General features: G+C 44.7%; 1 protein-coding gene across 1 annotated transcript; it reads left to right on the top strand.

The window, feature by feature from the left end:
- The first annotated feature begins 6,473 nt into the window (after positions 1 to 6,473).
- MAGEF1 (MAGE family member F1) lies at positions 6,474 to 8,139 on the top strand. The gene has a single exon (XM_063113643.1). It carries the CDS (start codon positions 6,695 to 6,697, stop codon positions 7,646 to 7,648), a length of 954 nt encoding a protein of 317 aa, XP_062969713.1. The 5' UTR covers positions 6,474 to 6,694; the 3' UTR covers positions 7,649 to 8,139.
- The last annotated feature ends 7,287 nt before the right edge of the window (positions 8,140 to 15,426 follow it).

Here is a 15,426-nt window from a genome sequence, read left to right as displayed (position 1 = left end):
CACAGCTAATTATTTTATTCCTAAAAACACAACATTTAAGCCAAAATCATTACTTCTCAAACTTTACCCCTGAAGTACACCAACAGCAGACAAGAGAAAAACCATAAGTTCCCCCAGGGGATTGTATGGCCTGAAGCTCCTGCCAGCCCACCCAAACTCTCTTTGAAGCCTTCTGTTTTCTCTTAAAAATTCATGAGAATTTTGCATTCTATTCCATGATATATCTGAATTTCTTTTAATATGAAGATGTTTAAAATTATTCACCTCAAGAAAAACTGATACTCCTAAAAGAAATAGTGTTTATCCGGTGGCTTAAAGTATCCACCTTGGAGAAATACCTCTAGGATAAACTCCAAACTCCTGACATGCCAGGCTTTTCACAATTTGGTCCTCACCTTTCTGGCTTTCCCCTACTCCTCTGCACACATTCCTGTCTCTGGGCCACCTGGACTCTTGTCATTTCCTGATATGCCAGCTTCTTCCCACCCCTATATTTTTGCTTCCTGAGGGACCACACTCTCTACCTGCTGGCAACCCACCATTCCTAAAAGTCCTCGGGGGACCAAACACCACTTTCCACATTAAACCTTCTCTGGTGACCCCTGACAGATTCGATGTGAGAAGTGGCATGGTGCCCTGAAAACAGTCTGTGCTTTGCTTTGGAATGGGACGGCTTGTGTTCAAACCCTGACTCCAACTATTGACAGTTACAAGTTATCTAACATCTCTTAGATCTCATTTGCAAAATCAGGAATAGTTATGCTTCTCTCAAAGGGCTGTTACAGGGATTAAATAAGATTCAAGCAACTGTGTAATGACCAGCACATGCTCTCTTCCACTCCTCCCAACTCCTATAGCACTTTATTTACACCACTCATAGAAAGAGCACATGTTTACATAGTCACTCCTTTTATAATGGCTTATTCCCCACATATAGATCAGTGGTTCCTAATGTCCCAAAAAAGCTTCTTGTATTACCCTGATGGTCCCATGGATTGAAAGATTTTGGTTATAAAATCAAACACATTTATGAAATAAAAGCCTTCTTTCCTAAGTTCTTGATCCTATTAAGCTTTTCAATATTCCCAGCTTTTCCTCTCATACTTAACTCTACGGACTTGGAGTTGGGAGCCACCCACTGAGACCATAAACACCTTGAGACTACAGCTTCATCTTCACGCTTTCCACAGCACCTTACTCAGTGCCTTACACTTAGAACACACCTAGTAACTGCTTGTGGCATAAACAAAAAGTTTCACACACATGACAGGGGAAAAAGCCCTCTCCCAATGAGTCGGTTGGTGTGCAGAAAGGGGTCATTGTTATGGGAGGCAGAGCTGGAGGCAAGTCCTCCAACCACCCGAAGCGGCATCCCCAATTACACCAGCTGGCCTCCAACTTCTGTGTGTGAGCCGATTAAAAAGCACCCTCTCTTCAGTGTCTGGAAACTCCTGCAAGGAAAGTTTGCTGCCCAAAGTTGGCTTTTGACTAGAGTCTTAATAAGAGGACTCAGCAGGCTGTGGTTAGAGAGACAATGTCACTTAGAGGGGCAGCTTGAAGCGGCAGTTAGGAGAAGAATTATTTTAATGAATACATTTCCTTTCAATTGTATGGGAATATCAAGATCCCATTAGAATGGGGAAGCAATTAGAACTAATAAAGATGAATGCACAGTGCTCAGTGCGTGTGGAATAACAAGCAGCCGACAAAGGGACTCCAGAGAGCCTGCTCTAATCCAAGAGCCCGGCGGCCAGCAGAGGGGAAACGGCTCTGTTCAGCTGCTCAAAGCCCCTATGTCCCGCACATTCCGATCACGGCCAGCAAATGGCGTGAGTTGGGTCTCGGAGATGGGGGTTGGGGGCCCCCCGCCCTGGCCCTGGCCCGGCCTCTTGGGGATTGAGATGGGCTGTCGGCAGCCCCTTGGCAACAGCCATTCAGATCAGCGTTCTGGCTCCTGGCCAGCCTCTCACTTGCCCCTCGCACTGGGCCTCATTGTGTCCAGGTGGCAAATGCCTTCTCACCAACTCTCCTTCAAGGTTTAGAGGGGAGTAGGACAGTGCTGGAGAGAAAAGGGGGTGAATGAGTAGGGGGCCCCCTGCCCCCTGCATCTCTCCCCACCCGCTCTGGCCAGGGTCTGCTCCTCCTCCGGGTTTGGTGTTATGTTACAGACACTGCTGGTGAGTCACAGGCAGCCAAACACAGAAGTACTGTTGCTTACACAATTACTCTTCAAACAGTAACAAACAATTTTCATTACCCAAGTCAGATCGAATCAACCGCCTGGCCATCCTACCTCAGTCCCAGCCACACAAACAGGACGCAAAGCTTTGCACTCTGTCCACTCTGCTCTGACAAAACTGGGCTTCATTTTGCCCCAGCCTAGGGATATGGGACAAAGCACTTCCTCTGATCTCTTTTTTGAGTGAGATCAGCTGCACGGCTGTCAAGACCGTCAGGAGAAATAGAGAAGAAACAAGCACCTATACAGTTTGGGGCCCCCTCAGATCTGGGGTGAGATGTTACTCAGCACCTGTGTGAAGAAAGCATTCAAGAGTTTGGAGGTCTCTATGGCCAAGTCTAAAAGGAATCCAACAAGATAACCCTGGCTCCCTACCAAAGTACTCACTGGCCTCAGATGGAGTGTCAGTACTTGACATTTCTTTATTTAATCTTTTTTGGCCAGACGGTTTTTTCAACCAAGAATGTGTAAGCTCATTCCGAAATGTCTGTAAGAGAGGCCAGTCACACTCATTACCGGGCTTTTTCTACCACTTCTCTTTTAAAAAATCTGTAACATTTTGTATTTGTTTCTTAACAGTAGAGCACTTTAAAAGCATTTTTACATTTATAATCTTATTTGAACTTTAAAATAACCCTTTAGGGATTGCAAAGCAAGGGTTGTCAGACCTAAAGATGAGGAAACGGTGGCTGAGAGAGGTTCAGTGTCCTGTGAAAGATCACAGAATAAGTAATGACCTGGTTCAGTGCTTTGTCCTAGGATAACTTTTCCACCCCTCCACAGTGCTAGACATTCCAGGATAGTTCAGCCTGCAGTTCTGCTTCTCCATTGTCTAACTCCCTTATCCCTTCCACATACTAAACTGTGCTAAGCACTGGGGGCTTTCAAAGACTCTAGGCCACAAGAGATCCTCCCTCAAAAAGGTTTCAATCTAATAGTCATCAAAGTATTTGTTTTGCCACCCCCCCGACCAAAGAAACATACCTTTCCTCCCTTTTAACAGCTTAGGTAAAAACTGTTTCAAATCTGCCTGTCCAGTACACGATAGGCACAACCAAAATGAGAAAAGTAATTGTTTAGGTCCCTTCCAGTATAATATTGTAGCATCTAGGAACTGGCAAGTGGTAAAGCAAAGTCCATTCACCTTTGATACTCCTCATCACCTTCCATACCTAAAGGCCTGGTAATTTAATTTTTTTAAATTATTTTTATAATTTTTGAGGTATAACTTATATACTGTGAAATACATATATATTAAGTGTATAGTTTGATAAGTTTTGACAAATCTATACCTACACCCAAATCAATATACAGAACATTTCTATCACCACAGAAACTTCCTGGATACCACTTTCCTGTTAACCCCACCCCAAGCCTCCACTGTTCTAATCCCTGTCACCAGATGAGTTTAACCTGCCTTGAACATCAGATAATGGAATCATATTGTATGCATAATCTTTTGTATCTTTCTTCTTTCACTCAACCTATCTGCCAGACTCATCCATGTTGTACTAGTAGTTTGTTCTTTCTTATGAGTAGTATTATGTTATTCATTCAGTTTTAAAAATCCAGCCCTATTACTATTAATTTATCCCTCTTCTTTCCATTCATTACATCTGCTGCATGATCCGTTACATGCATATTATCTCCTGCATATCTCCTTGGCAATGCTAGCAGTGAAAAATATATAGAAGTGGACTATTTTATCTCTAACACTGCCCTTCTAGTCGGGGTGACTTTAATCAATTTCAGGAGAAACAGATAACCAGGCAGTCCAGCATAGTGGTCATGGGTACATTTCCTGCCTGGCACTTAACAGATGGGTGGTTTGGGGCAGGTGGTTTAACCTCTCTGTGACTGTTTTCCCATTTGCAAAATGAGGATAATAACACCTTCCTAACAGGGATTTGTGAGGACTAAATTATATTGTACATAAAATGTTTGGCACAATGGAAACTAATAATAGCCTCAAGCTAGACTATAATAAACATCTTCCTGCTTCATTCACACACTTTCAGTTTTTGTAAGTCATATAATATAAATGAGTATATATTTTTGAACGTTTTCAAAAGGAAGATTTCATGTTTACATCTAGAAAAGTCTGTCAGATATTTACTTAAAATAACTGTTATTTCCCAAGGAATAAAAGCAAAGCCTTCCCTCCTTTGTTCATTGACAATTTATACTGAGTGCCAAGTATGAGAGGCTCTTTAAAAAAGTTAAAGATGGGCCGAGCCCGTGGCGCACTTGGTAGAGTGCTGCGCTGGCAGCGCGGCGACGCTCCCGCCGCGGGTTCGGATCCTATATAGGACTGACCGGTGCACTCACTGGCTGAGTGCCGGTCACGAAAAAACGACAAAAAAAAAAAAAAAAAAAAAAAAAAAAAGTTAAAGATACAGCCCTAGCTTTTAGGATGTTTGGTTTGGGAAGGGCAATAAGCACAAAAATAATTATAATACAAAACAAAGTATGGTAATTAATAATAATACTTAACACCTATTAATGTAGTGGTTAAGTGCATGGTCTCTGGAATCATACTATGTGGGTTCAAATCCCAGCTGTGTGATGTTGGACAACTTACTTAACCTCTTTGTGTGTTACCTCACCTGTAAAATGAAGATAATACCACTTACCTAGTAGGGCTACAGCATTAGCACATTAAAAATATGCAATAATTAATAGCTAACATTTATTAAATACTCAGTATGTGCCAAGCACTGTGTTAAATGCTTATAAATAAAGTGCATTACTTCACATAATCTCCATAACACTATTACTACCATTATACCCATTCTACTGATAAGGCAACTGCAGGGCAGGGAGTTTAGGTAACTTGCCCAAGATTACACATCTGATAAATAGCAAATGTCATAGGGAAGACACAATCACCTATAAAATAGGCATGATGATAATAGCACTTACCTTAATGAGAATCAAACAAATTAATATTTGAAAGGTGCTTAGAACAGAGCCTAGCACATAATAAGGCCTATATATGTGGCTGTTAAATACAAATTGTTATGCTGATTCAGAGGTGACAGGAAATAACTGCCATGCTTGGTGATCAAGGAAGGCTTTGGAAAGTTGATGTCTAAGCTGGGCCCTGACTAATGGATGAGATTTTGAAAGATGGAGGTGATGGAGAGAGCATTTCAGACAGAAAAAGAGGGAAGGAAGGAAGGGAAAAAAGAAGGAGAAAAGGAAACAAAGAAAATAAGAAGGAAAGAAAGAAGAAAAGACAGAAGGAATTAAGGAAAGAAAGAGAAAGAAGGAAAGAAGGGAAGGAAGAAACAAGAAAGAAAAAGGCAAGAAGTGGGAGAAAGCTGAGAGTGTAAAAAGAAACAAGAAAACAGAAGTAGTTCAGTTTGACTAGGGCAAAAAAATCTCCCTTTTCCTCCATCCAGTCACTGTCACTGCCAGCTATACTTCCTCAACATATCTCATTTTCCTCTCACCCCTGTAGAATCTGCTATCCTAACCCCTCATCATAATCATGTATTGAACAATAATTATTGAGTGCCTCTATGTACTCTAGGCACTGTGGACACACCCCAGAGAACAGGACAGGTCCCAGTTCCTATTTTACACCATAATGATCCTCCAAACTGGATTCCCATCCTTTGGCTGGTACCACTCCAATCTATCCTCCAAATGCCACCGGAGAGACTATAAAGACACAGATCTGGTCCAGACACTCCCTTGCCTAAATCTCCCTGTACTACGAGGGTACTTCAAAAAGTTCATGGAAAGATTTGTATATTCTTTTAATCCTACTTTTCCATGAAGTACCTTTGTATTTTCCCATTATGTCCAAATAAATTTCAATCTCCTTAGCATCCTGTTCAAGGTCCTTCACTAACTGGCCTGCACAGCCGTATCTCCCTGCCTTCACCTCCACATACTCTGCACTTGAGCCACAGTAAATCACTCAAAATTCCAGATACACACACTTAGCAACAAGCACTTGATGAAAATACGTGGATAGAACTCCATCCCTATTTTATCCCTCGTGTCTTAGATGTGAAAGCCCTAGTTACATTGTTCCCCCACTCTCAAGCTTTCCGAGCCTAAAAAGCAGCACAGGGTACACACTTTCCCATAGCCCCTTCTACCTACAGAAGCCCGCTCAAATCCCAACACAGAGGGATGCGGAAGAGGCGGGGCTTCGCACAGCACCGGCGCCGCCATCTTGGCTGAGGTGGCCGGAAGTGGCTGGGGCACAGGCGCGGACTGCGGCTGCGCGGCTGCGACACCGCAGATTTTGGGCGCCGGCTGTGTTGTGGTTGCAGTTCTGACTCTCATGCGGTGCAGCCCAGCAGCCACAAAGTCCCCTCTGCCATCGCACCTAGTCCTCCCGCCGCCCCAGCCGCTGTCCAACCTCTCCGCCTGGGTTTGCGCAGCGGCTCGCACACCCCTCGGCCCGTGTACGTGCTTTGCACCTGTCTGCCTGAAAACATGTTGCAGAAACCCCAGAGCGGGGGTCTCCCAGTCCCTCAGGCCGAGAGGGAGAAGGATGGTGGCCATGAAGGTGAGACCCAGGCCCTGACGGTCTCGCAGGAGGAGGCTCTGAGGCCCCTCCTGCAGGAGAGCGCCAAGGAGGACCTTGGCGCTGTGAGGGAGGAGGGGGCTGCGGCGTCCGCCCCCACCCGGAAAGGTGCGAGGGCCTCGGCAGCCAAAGCCTTGGTACGGCGCAGGGCCTCCCGCCGTCTGAATCGGACGGTGGCCGAGATGGTGCAGTTCCTCCTGGTGAAAGACAAGAAGAAGTGTCCTATCACACGCTTCGAGATGGTGAAATACGTTATCGGAGACCTGAAGGATTTGTTCCCAGAGATCATCGCAGGGGCCGCAGAGCATCTGCGGGATGTCTTTGGTTTCGAGCTGAAACAGCTTGACTGCAAGCACCACACTTACATCCTCATCAACAAGCTAAAACCTCTTGAGGAGGAGGAGGAGGAAGATCTGGGAGATGGCCCCAGACTGGGTCTCTTAATGATGATTTTGGGCCTTATCTACATGAAAGGTAATAGCGCCAGGGAGGCCCAGGTATGGGAGATGCTGCGTCGGTTGGGGGTGCATCCCTCAAAGTATCACTTCCTCTTTGGGTACCCGAAGAGGCTTATTATGGAAGATTTTGTGCAGCTGCGATACCTCAATTACAGGCGAGTGCCTTCCACCAATCCACCAGAATATGAATTCTCCTGGGGTCCCCGAAGCAACCTGGAAATCAGCAAGATGAAAGTCCTGGGGTTCGTGGCCAAGCTTCATAAGAAAGAACCCCAGCACTGGCCAGCGCAGTACCGTGAGGCCCTGGCGGATGAGGCCGATAGGGCCAGAGCTGAGGCCACTATGAGGGCTAGGACCAGGGGCAGGGCCAGGGCCAGTGCTAGAGCCAGCCTCCGCCGCTGGTGAGGGATGGTGGAAAGGTGGCCAGCGCGACCCCGTGGGTATGGAAGCTACTGTCTTGAGTCTTATGTAGTACAGCTAGGGTCGTTATTTCTGTAGAAATTGTGTAACTTTAGGATTTAGGTTTTGTATCTTGTTACGTTTTGTTACATTTAATATACTGTTAAATTGCTGTTTATAAATTATATTGCTCTACTTTTTTCTGTAGGATTTTGTTATAGGTGTGACTGGTTTTGTAAATGGATTGAAAAATTTTGCATTTTATTCTGTGATCTTGAACAGGTTATGCAGGACTGTAAATGTTTTGAAGGAACTCAGCAGTATGGTGATCTGGTAGCAGGAAAAAAATAGCTAATTGGTGTCTAGCCTCCCAACACTTTTTGTCTATTAAAAGAAAAAAAAAAAAAAACTGACTGACATGTACCTGTGTTTCTTAGTTATTATATCTAGAGAAAAACTGCAATAAATTAGAAGTATATCCTGGTACACGTAATAAATTAAGCATTTGTCGAGCTTCTTGTTTTTTTGTGATGCGCTGTATTGGGCATTTGGGGATAAAACACAGAACAACATGAAAGCCCTACTTCTTTCAGAATTGAAGAATAAGTAAATAAGACAAGTTACAGTGCACCTAACCCTTTATAGCTGGGGTGATTGAGTGAGGTTTGCTTGAGATTGCCTTTAGTCAGACTTTGGGGGAGGGGGAAAAGATGGGGCAGGTGGAGGGAAGGGGAAGGAATAGAGGAAGATCGAGGTGGGGAAGCTGGGAGTTGGGGATGGTATTAAAAATTCCTTAAGGTCACAAGTGCTCCTTAATAACATGGGAAGAAAACTTAATAGACATGGTAGATCTGGAAAATACCTTACATTTCCCAATGCTCTTGTTCTAGGGTAATTTGTTACAGTGCACAGTGATGGTGACTTAGCATTTTGTCCCTCTCCATCTCCCTTCTCTCAACCTCTCTACAGGTTCCCTCCTCTACCAAAGCCCTCAGAGACCAAGCAGTATAACAAACAAAAATACTGAGTGTCTGCGACCTCACTATGTGCCAACAACTTTGCTGGGTACCAAAGTTATTAGAATGGGAAGACTGGCTTTGCCCTCAAGGAGCAGTGAGGGTGATAATTTCTCACATTTTTATTTTCTCACAGTGGCTGAGAGGTCAGCAGTGTATGCACCTGAGGGTCAGATTACTTGGTAATTTGCCTAATGTCACTTTGTCAAAGACAGTACCAAGACTTGAACCCAAGTCTCTTGCCCCCCATCCAGTGTATTTCATTCTAGCACATTGTTCCCCATTCTTGGCCTTCTATATGTTGAGTGTAATTTTACTTATTACAACTCCAAGAAACAAGTGAGGCATGTGTAATATCTCTAGTTGCCCCTGCAGTCCTTATGGGAGTGAGGTAGAGTAGAAATACTCCCCATTTTACCAATGACAGATAGCTTTGCTCAAGGTCAAACATGTAGTACATGGCAAAGACAGGATTAACAGTACCATTTATTAAACATTACTATAGGCAAAAGCATTTTTTCTCTACTTTTCACAATCATGTTGCAATGTAAATATTCCTAAATACCTCAGTTTTACAAATACTAATAATAGTAATACTTGCCATGTATTTAATATCTAATATGAGCCAGCTTTTTTATGCTATACATATGTTTTAATGATTTTTCTAACAGTCTTACTGATAGATCGTACCTGTTCCATTTTTCACTAAGGAAACAGACTCAGAGAAGCTGTAAAGGTCTCACAAATAGCCGATGACAGAATAAGGATGGTAGCTGAAGTCTGAGTCAAAAGTCTGCACTTTTCACTATTTTACATTTCCTTCTTGGGAGTCCTTCCAGACTTGGGTCATCTGTCTCCTGACTCATCTTCTTTCTTCAGACACCCCTGTCTCTCTGGAGATACAAACAAGGGTTCTATAGCCAGGATAATTAAGATGCTGGCTTGCAAAAGGGTAAAAATGAGGCTAAAACAAAATTGGGGAATTATCTGTGAATACTGATTCCAGCTCTACCTACTCTGTCCCCAGTCTTCTCAGAGGGCTAACTACATGTAGAATGTGTGTTTTTGCTCAACCTTAGCCTATTTTGCCCTTATAGGCTACGTGTCTGCAGTCTTTACTCTGCCCTCTCCACTAAGCCTAGAATTAGTCTTTTATGCCATGAAACAGTCAAATAACATTTGTGAACCTGCAAATATTCCCAGTGTTGTTTCCAGATGGTACAAAGGGCTGGCAGAACTCGTACCCTGGCCTTAGGATAAAAGACCTCACAGATGCCATCATCAACTTTTCAGAAGTACTGAGAGTGTGGCCTCTGGGCCCATGTGTGGAGCAGACATTGGCCATGGTAAGGGCAAGAGATGAATTCTCCTGTTGCTTATGATCATTCACACGAGGGAAAAGGAAGGCCTGGACCCACCTGTCTCCTTCTCCTTCAGACACAAACATAGAACTAGATCTTCCTGGGTAAAACACTGTGTGTGTTTGAGGTAGGGAGGATTTGGTTGAGGATGATGGCAGATGGATTACTCAAAATCATACTTATTTATGACTAGAAAGCAAAGCCAGTGAAGGAAATTCCCTTGAAAGCTGTGAATCATGTCTTGGACAATGGGAAGGTCTCAGTTCAGTCACAGACTGCAGGATCTTGACACTTACCAGAGTTGGGACTTTTGACCCATTGCAACTTGGAGAACGGGTGTTTGGACACAGACTGAGAATGATTATAGTCTCATCATCCAGCAGGCATATAGTGCTCCGGAGGTGGCAGCTCATTTGCAGTCCCTGCAAATCAGGCTTCCATTCACAGGCTCAATCACAGTTTCCACTTGAGGTAATTATGCTTCATGCCTTGGTTGTGGTGGCAATTGATACTTGGTCAAATTATTTCTCAAATTGTGCAGCCCAGCCGAGATGGCAACAATTACTTCCCAGCGAAACATAGTGTACTGACTAGGGAAGTTAGGTATTCTGAAAATTGTCCTAATCAAGGCCTTTTAAAAGTCATGACTGTGACCTTGAACAAGGAACTTCAATCTGAGGACTGAAGACCTAGAAAAGAGTTTAGTGGATGATTAGAGTAGAGGTCAGGTACAGTCCACACCCTACACCCCATCCTACCAGCTGATTGCAGACTCTGTCAGTGCCAAAGCCAGTCATGACATTAACAGTAGCAGCCAGTATTTATTAAGCCTTATGTGCCAGACATGGTGCTGAGTGTGATAACCACACACTGTCTCATGCATCTGCACAACAACCCTGTGAGGCAGGTTCCACATTTGCCAACATTGAGATACCATAGGAAACCACAAGGAAAAAATAACTTCTGTTCTTTCAATGCACAAATTCAATGACTCGGCCAAGCTCATGATATAACTAGTGAGTAGCAGATCCAGAACTTGAACCTCCAGGTTTTTGTTGGTATTTCACCCTGCTGGACCCCAGAGGATACGTAGGGAGCAATCAACCTCCCTCCCATTGGAAACATGGGGCTGAGGGGGAAGGAAGGAAACCTCTGGCACTGCTCTTTATGTCATAACCTAGATCCTCCAGGCTGGAGGGTAGAGACTGTGAGGAGGGAAGGAGACAGTTGGCTTCTCTGGCTTTAGGGACCCTCACTGGGAGAGGAGCCCATTTTCGAGGGATGATACCTCTGAGACATCTCCCAGACCTGCAGCAGTCTCCCTGTGGTCCTTGTGGTGAAGGAATCAGTGCATGGGAAACAGCAGCTCCAGTCTAAGAAAGCCTGCGGGTATCGAGCACTGTGAAGGACAGCCACACACCCAAACCATAAAGATCGAGGACTAGGCCTCCCGAAATGGAAAGCTCCTGGCCCCTGGAGCAGACGATCTGCATTCCAATCCCACTCTCTGCCACATGATAGCAATGTGGCTTCAGCTGAGTTACCTAACGTCTCTGAGCTTTGGTTTTAGTTTTAAAATAGAGATAATGTCACCTACCTCAAAACCCTGTGAAGACTGAATGAGGGAATTGTTAACACACCTACCACATTATCTGGTCCATGGTAACTATTGTTATTATAAAACGTATTCACTCATTCAATGAATATTTATTGAGCATCTTCTACAAGCCAGGCATATATATATATATATATAGGTGGCGAGATTACAGCAGAAAACAAAATAGACAAAAATCCTTGCCCTTATAGAGCTTATATACTAGTATAAGGAGATAATAAAGTATAACATATAGCATATGGGTGATGATATATGTTGTAAGGAAAAATGGAGCATGAAAGGGGGAAAGAGTTCTGGGAGGATGTACAATTTTAAACAGCTTGGTCAGGGAAAGCCTCACTGAGAAGTGACATTTGAGTCACAAAGGAAGTTGATAAGCAGGGGGCCCAGAAACTGCCTGGGGGAGCTGGGGTGGGGGTGCTGGCAAAGGATATGGCAAGGATGAAGGCCCAGGTTGGGAGCAGGCCAGACATGTTCTGAGAAATAGCTCCAGCAAGCAGAGGTAGTGGAGGGGAAAGGGGTCAGTAGAAGGAGATGCACTCCTTATCTTGAAGGAGCTGGCAGATCTGGCAGAGCTGGCACATGTAACAAGAATGAACACAGATCTGCACCAACTGCAAGTCCAGTGCTGACCCTGAGAGTTCCTATAGGGGTGCCTTAGGCAGTGCAGAGCCTTCCCCTGAGCCCTGAAGGGGAAGGAAAAGAAAAGATTCTTTATTTATGGCTTTTGTTTTTCTAATTACAAATGCTTATAGTGGAAAAATTGGAGGGTTTCATAAAAATTTAAAGAAGAAAATGAATTCTCTACAATACCAGCACCCGGAGGCAACCCTGGTTGAAAGTGTGGTATGGTTTTCTATCTATCTCTAGTGTATCTTGTTTCACTTGCCTAGGGTACAAACAATTTGTTGCTACTTTAACAGTGAGTTATAATGACACTGAGCCCCACCCCATGTGATATTTCCCTGAAATATTTCTGAGAGTTCTCAATGGGGCATTTCACATGGTGTCACAAACCCACCTGTCCACTGCAGTCATGAGTAGGGATCACAGAGGCCCATGAAAGGACCCTGTGCTGGGGATGCTCCTTGCCAGGGCCCTTCCAACCTCCTCAGGAAGGCTGCTTGTCTCTGCTTTCTATCTCTTGCAGCAACTTCAGCTGAAAATAGCCACCTCCATGGGGACCAGTCCAGGTTCCTTCCCTCCACAATTTCTCTCCTCAAACCTCAGGGAAAAAGAAGAAAAGAAAAGGCAACTATCCACATTGCGGAACAGTTAACATCTGTATTCAGGCTGATAGTAACTAAACAGTTCTAGGTTTGTGCTGATTTTCCCAAAACAAAGCAAAAGTCTGCCCCAGGGGTGAATTAAATCCTCTACCGCTAGCAAACTGCTAGCAACTAGAGCTTCTTCCCCCGACTTTTCTCACCTCCTCATCCTGTTTTCAAAACCATAGGGTGCACCTCAGCCAGGGTTGTTCTTTTTTTTTTTTTTTTTTTTTTTTAAGATGACCGGTAAGGGGATCTTAACCCTTGACTTGGTGTTGTCAGCACCACACTCAGCCAGTGAGCGAACCGGCCATCCGTATATGGGATCCGAACCCGGGGCCTTGGTGTTATCAGCACCGCACTCTACCGAGTGAGCCACGGGCCGGCCCCAGGGTTGTTCTTTAATGTTAAAGATGGCTAGGATTTGGGTAAAAAGGTAGAAATGGGGGAAAGATTCCAGGCGGGAGAAACGACTCCATCCAGCGTCCTGAGAACAAGGACGGGACTGGTCAGGCTGGAGCCCAGTGTCTGTGGACGAGAGGCGAGGGCGCCAGGGGTGGAGAACCGTGAACACGTGGTGGTGCTTGAGGAAGATGGGCTGGCTGGCTGTGAAAGCGGGAGTTTGGAGGCAGGGAGGCCAAGCTGGAGACCTTGGCAGTAGTCCAGCTAGGAGTCGATGACAGCCTGACCAGGACAGTGGTGGCAGCAGGAATGGGGGTGGGAGAGGAGTGGTTGGGGGAATAGCTTGAAATGATTTGATAACTGGTTGACTGTGGAAAATGAAACAGAGGGAGACATGAGGTATGACCCGGCATTCTCCAGCTGAAGTTCTGGAGTCATTCATCAGAATAGCTGGATGCCCTGGGAGAGCTAGTTTTGGGGCAAGAAGGTAGATATGGCTCCAAGCACACTGAGCCTCAGTTGCTCAGTTGGACATCCAATAAACACTTAGAAACGGGGCAGAGGAGGGACACTGAGTCTAAGGGTGGATGCTCCAAGTTATCCTCTTAGAAGACATAGCCAAAACCATGGACTTTCTCTATGGGAGAGAGTCTAGAGGGAGGAGAGTGGGAACTGGACCCATCTCCCATCTGGCTCTGTGGGAGAAAGCAAGGATCTCAGGCACCACAAGCAGTTCACCCAAAAATGCAGTCCTGCTCCCACAGTTGCCTGTTGGGACTGGCCCTGGGTCCACCTACATCCACTTTTATATGACCTGGGGGATAAGGAGAAGGTCTCAGAAGGGAGTAGCATGGTCAGGGCTTCATAGAACTAGGAAAAGAGAAACCACAAGTTGTTGTGGGTGGGTGTCAACAAGAGGGTGGCCAAGTATTTTTTTTTTTTTTAATGCATTAAAAACATAACTGCAAACAACAGACTCACACTGCAGCTGGGAGGACTCACGACAGACCTAGACAAAGGCTTAAACGGGCCAACTCATAGGATTCCAGACTCAGAAGCCTTTCTCTCCCCTCTTTATTAGTGGACCTCCTTGCTTGGAATGGAACTTTCCAGGTAACACTATCACCTGTAGTCAGACCTGAGATATCTCCACAGCACAAGATATATCCTGAGGGAAGGAGTTTCTCGCTGGGGAAACTCCACATGTTCAGACCTCTCAGACACACAGGGCACCTCTCCCAGACACAAACACATGCTTGGTATATACATGCAGAAATATCTCCTCCAAAATAGGAAACATGAAGAAAAAATATCATTTGGCATGTACCATATACCAGGTACTTTACTTGGGGTTTTCCAAGTATTTTCACATTTAGATTCACAACAGTTGTGAGAGAAAGAGGTTATTTTCCCATTTTACAGAAAATTCAAATTCAGAAAGTATTTTGCGTGGAAAATGGAAAATGGTTCTTAACCCAGTTCTGCCTGTGCACTCAAGTGTTATAATTCTCCATTCTTCACATGCATGTGCACAGTGAACTCATACATACGAGCACATATCCATTCCCTCCAGACAAAAGTCCCCATAGAATAAAAGCTCCTCAAGTGCAGGGATCTTCATTTTGTTCAAAGATGTAGCACAAGCACCTAGAACAGTGCCATGTGCATAGTACACACTCAGTAAACATCTTGTTGTTAAATGAATTGAATGAATACACATACACAATGCTCGCCTGTGTAGATATACATCTACACACACACACACACACACACAAACATACACATGCTCATGCTCGTGCTCACACTTCACACTTCACAAACACTTATATACATATCAAACCCACTGCCAGAAAGGAGACCCCAGGTGGAGAGGACCCCGCTCTCAGAGCTCCCCAGCTAGCCTGCTCCTAGAGGGTAACCACATCATCAGTACACTGCTAGTTTCCTTCCTGGAGTAGGCCACCAGCCCTCTCTCCAGCCTTAGCACAGCCCACCTCCTTTTTTTCTTAGCTCAGTCAAACCAAAGAATTTTTCTAAGAGAGAAAGCAGAGAAAAATCAAGAGACTACAAACTCTTGAGTATATGGTGAACACATGGTGGTGCTTGAGGAAGATGGGCTGGC

The sequence above is a fragment of the Cynocephalus volans genome, chromosome 1, assembly GCF_027409185.1.
Source record: "Cynocephalus volans isolate mCynVol1 chromosome 1, mCynVol1.pri, whole genome shotgun sequence".
NCBI lineage: Eukaryota > Metazoa > Chordata > Mammalia > Dermoptera > Cynocephalidae > Cynocephalus > Cynocephalus volans.
This window is presented reverse-complemented; position numbering and strand designations above follow the sequence as displayed.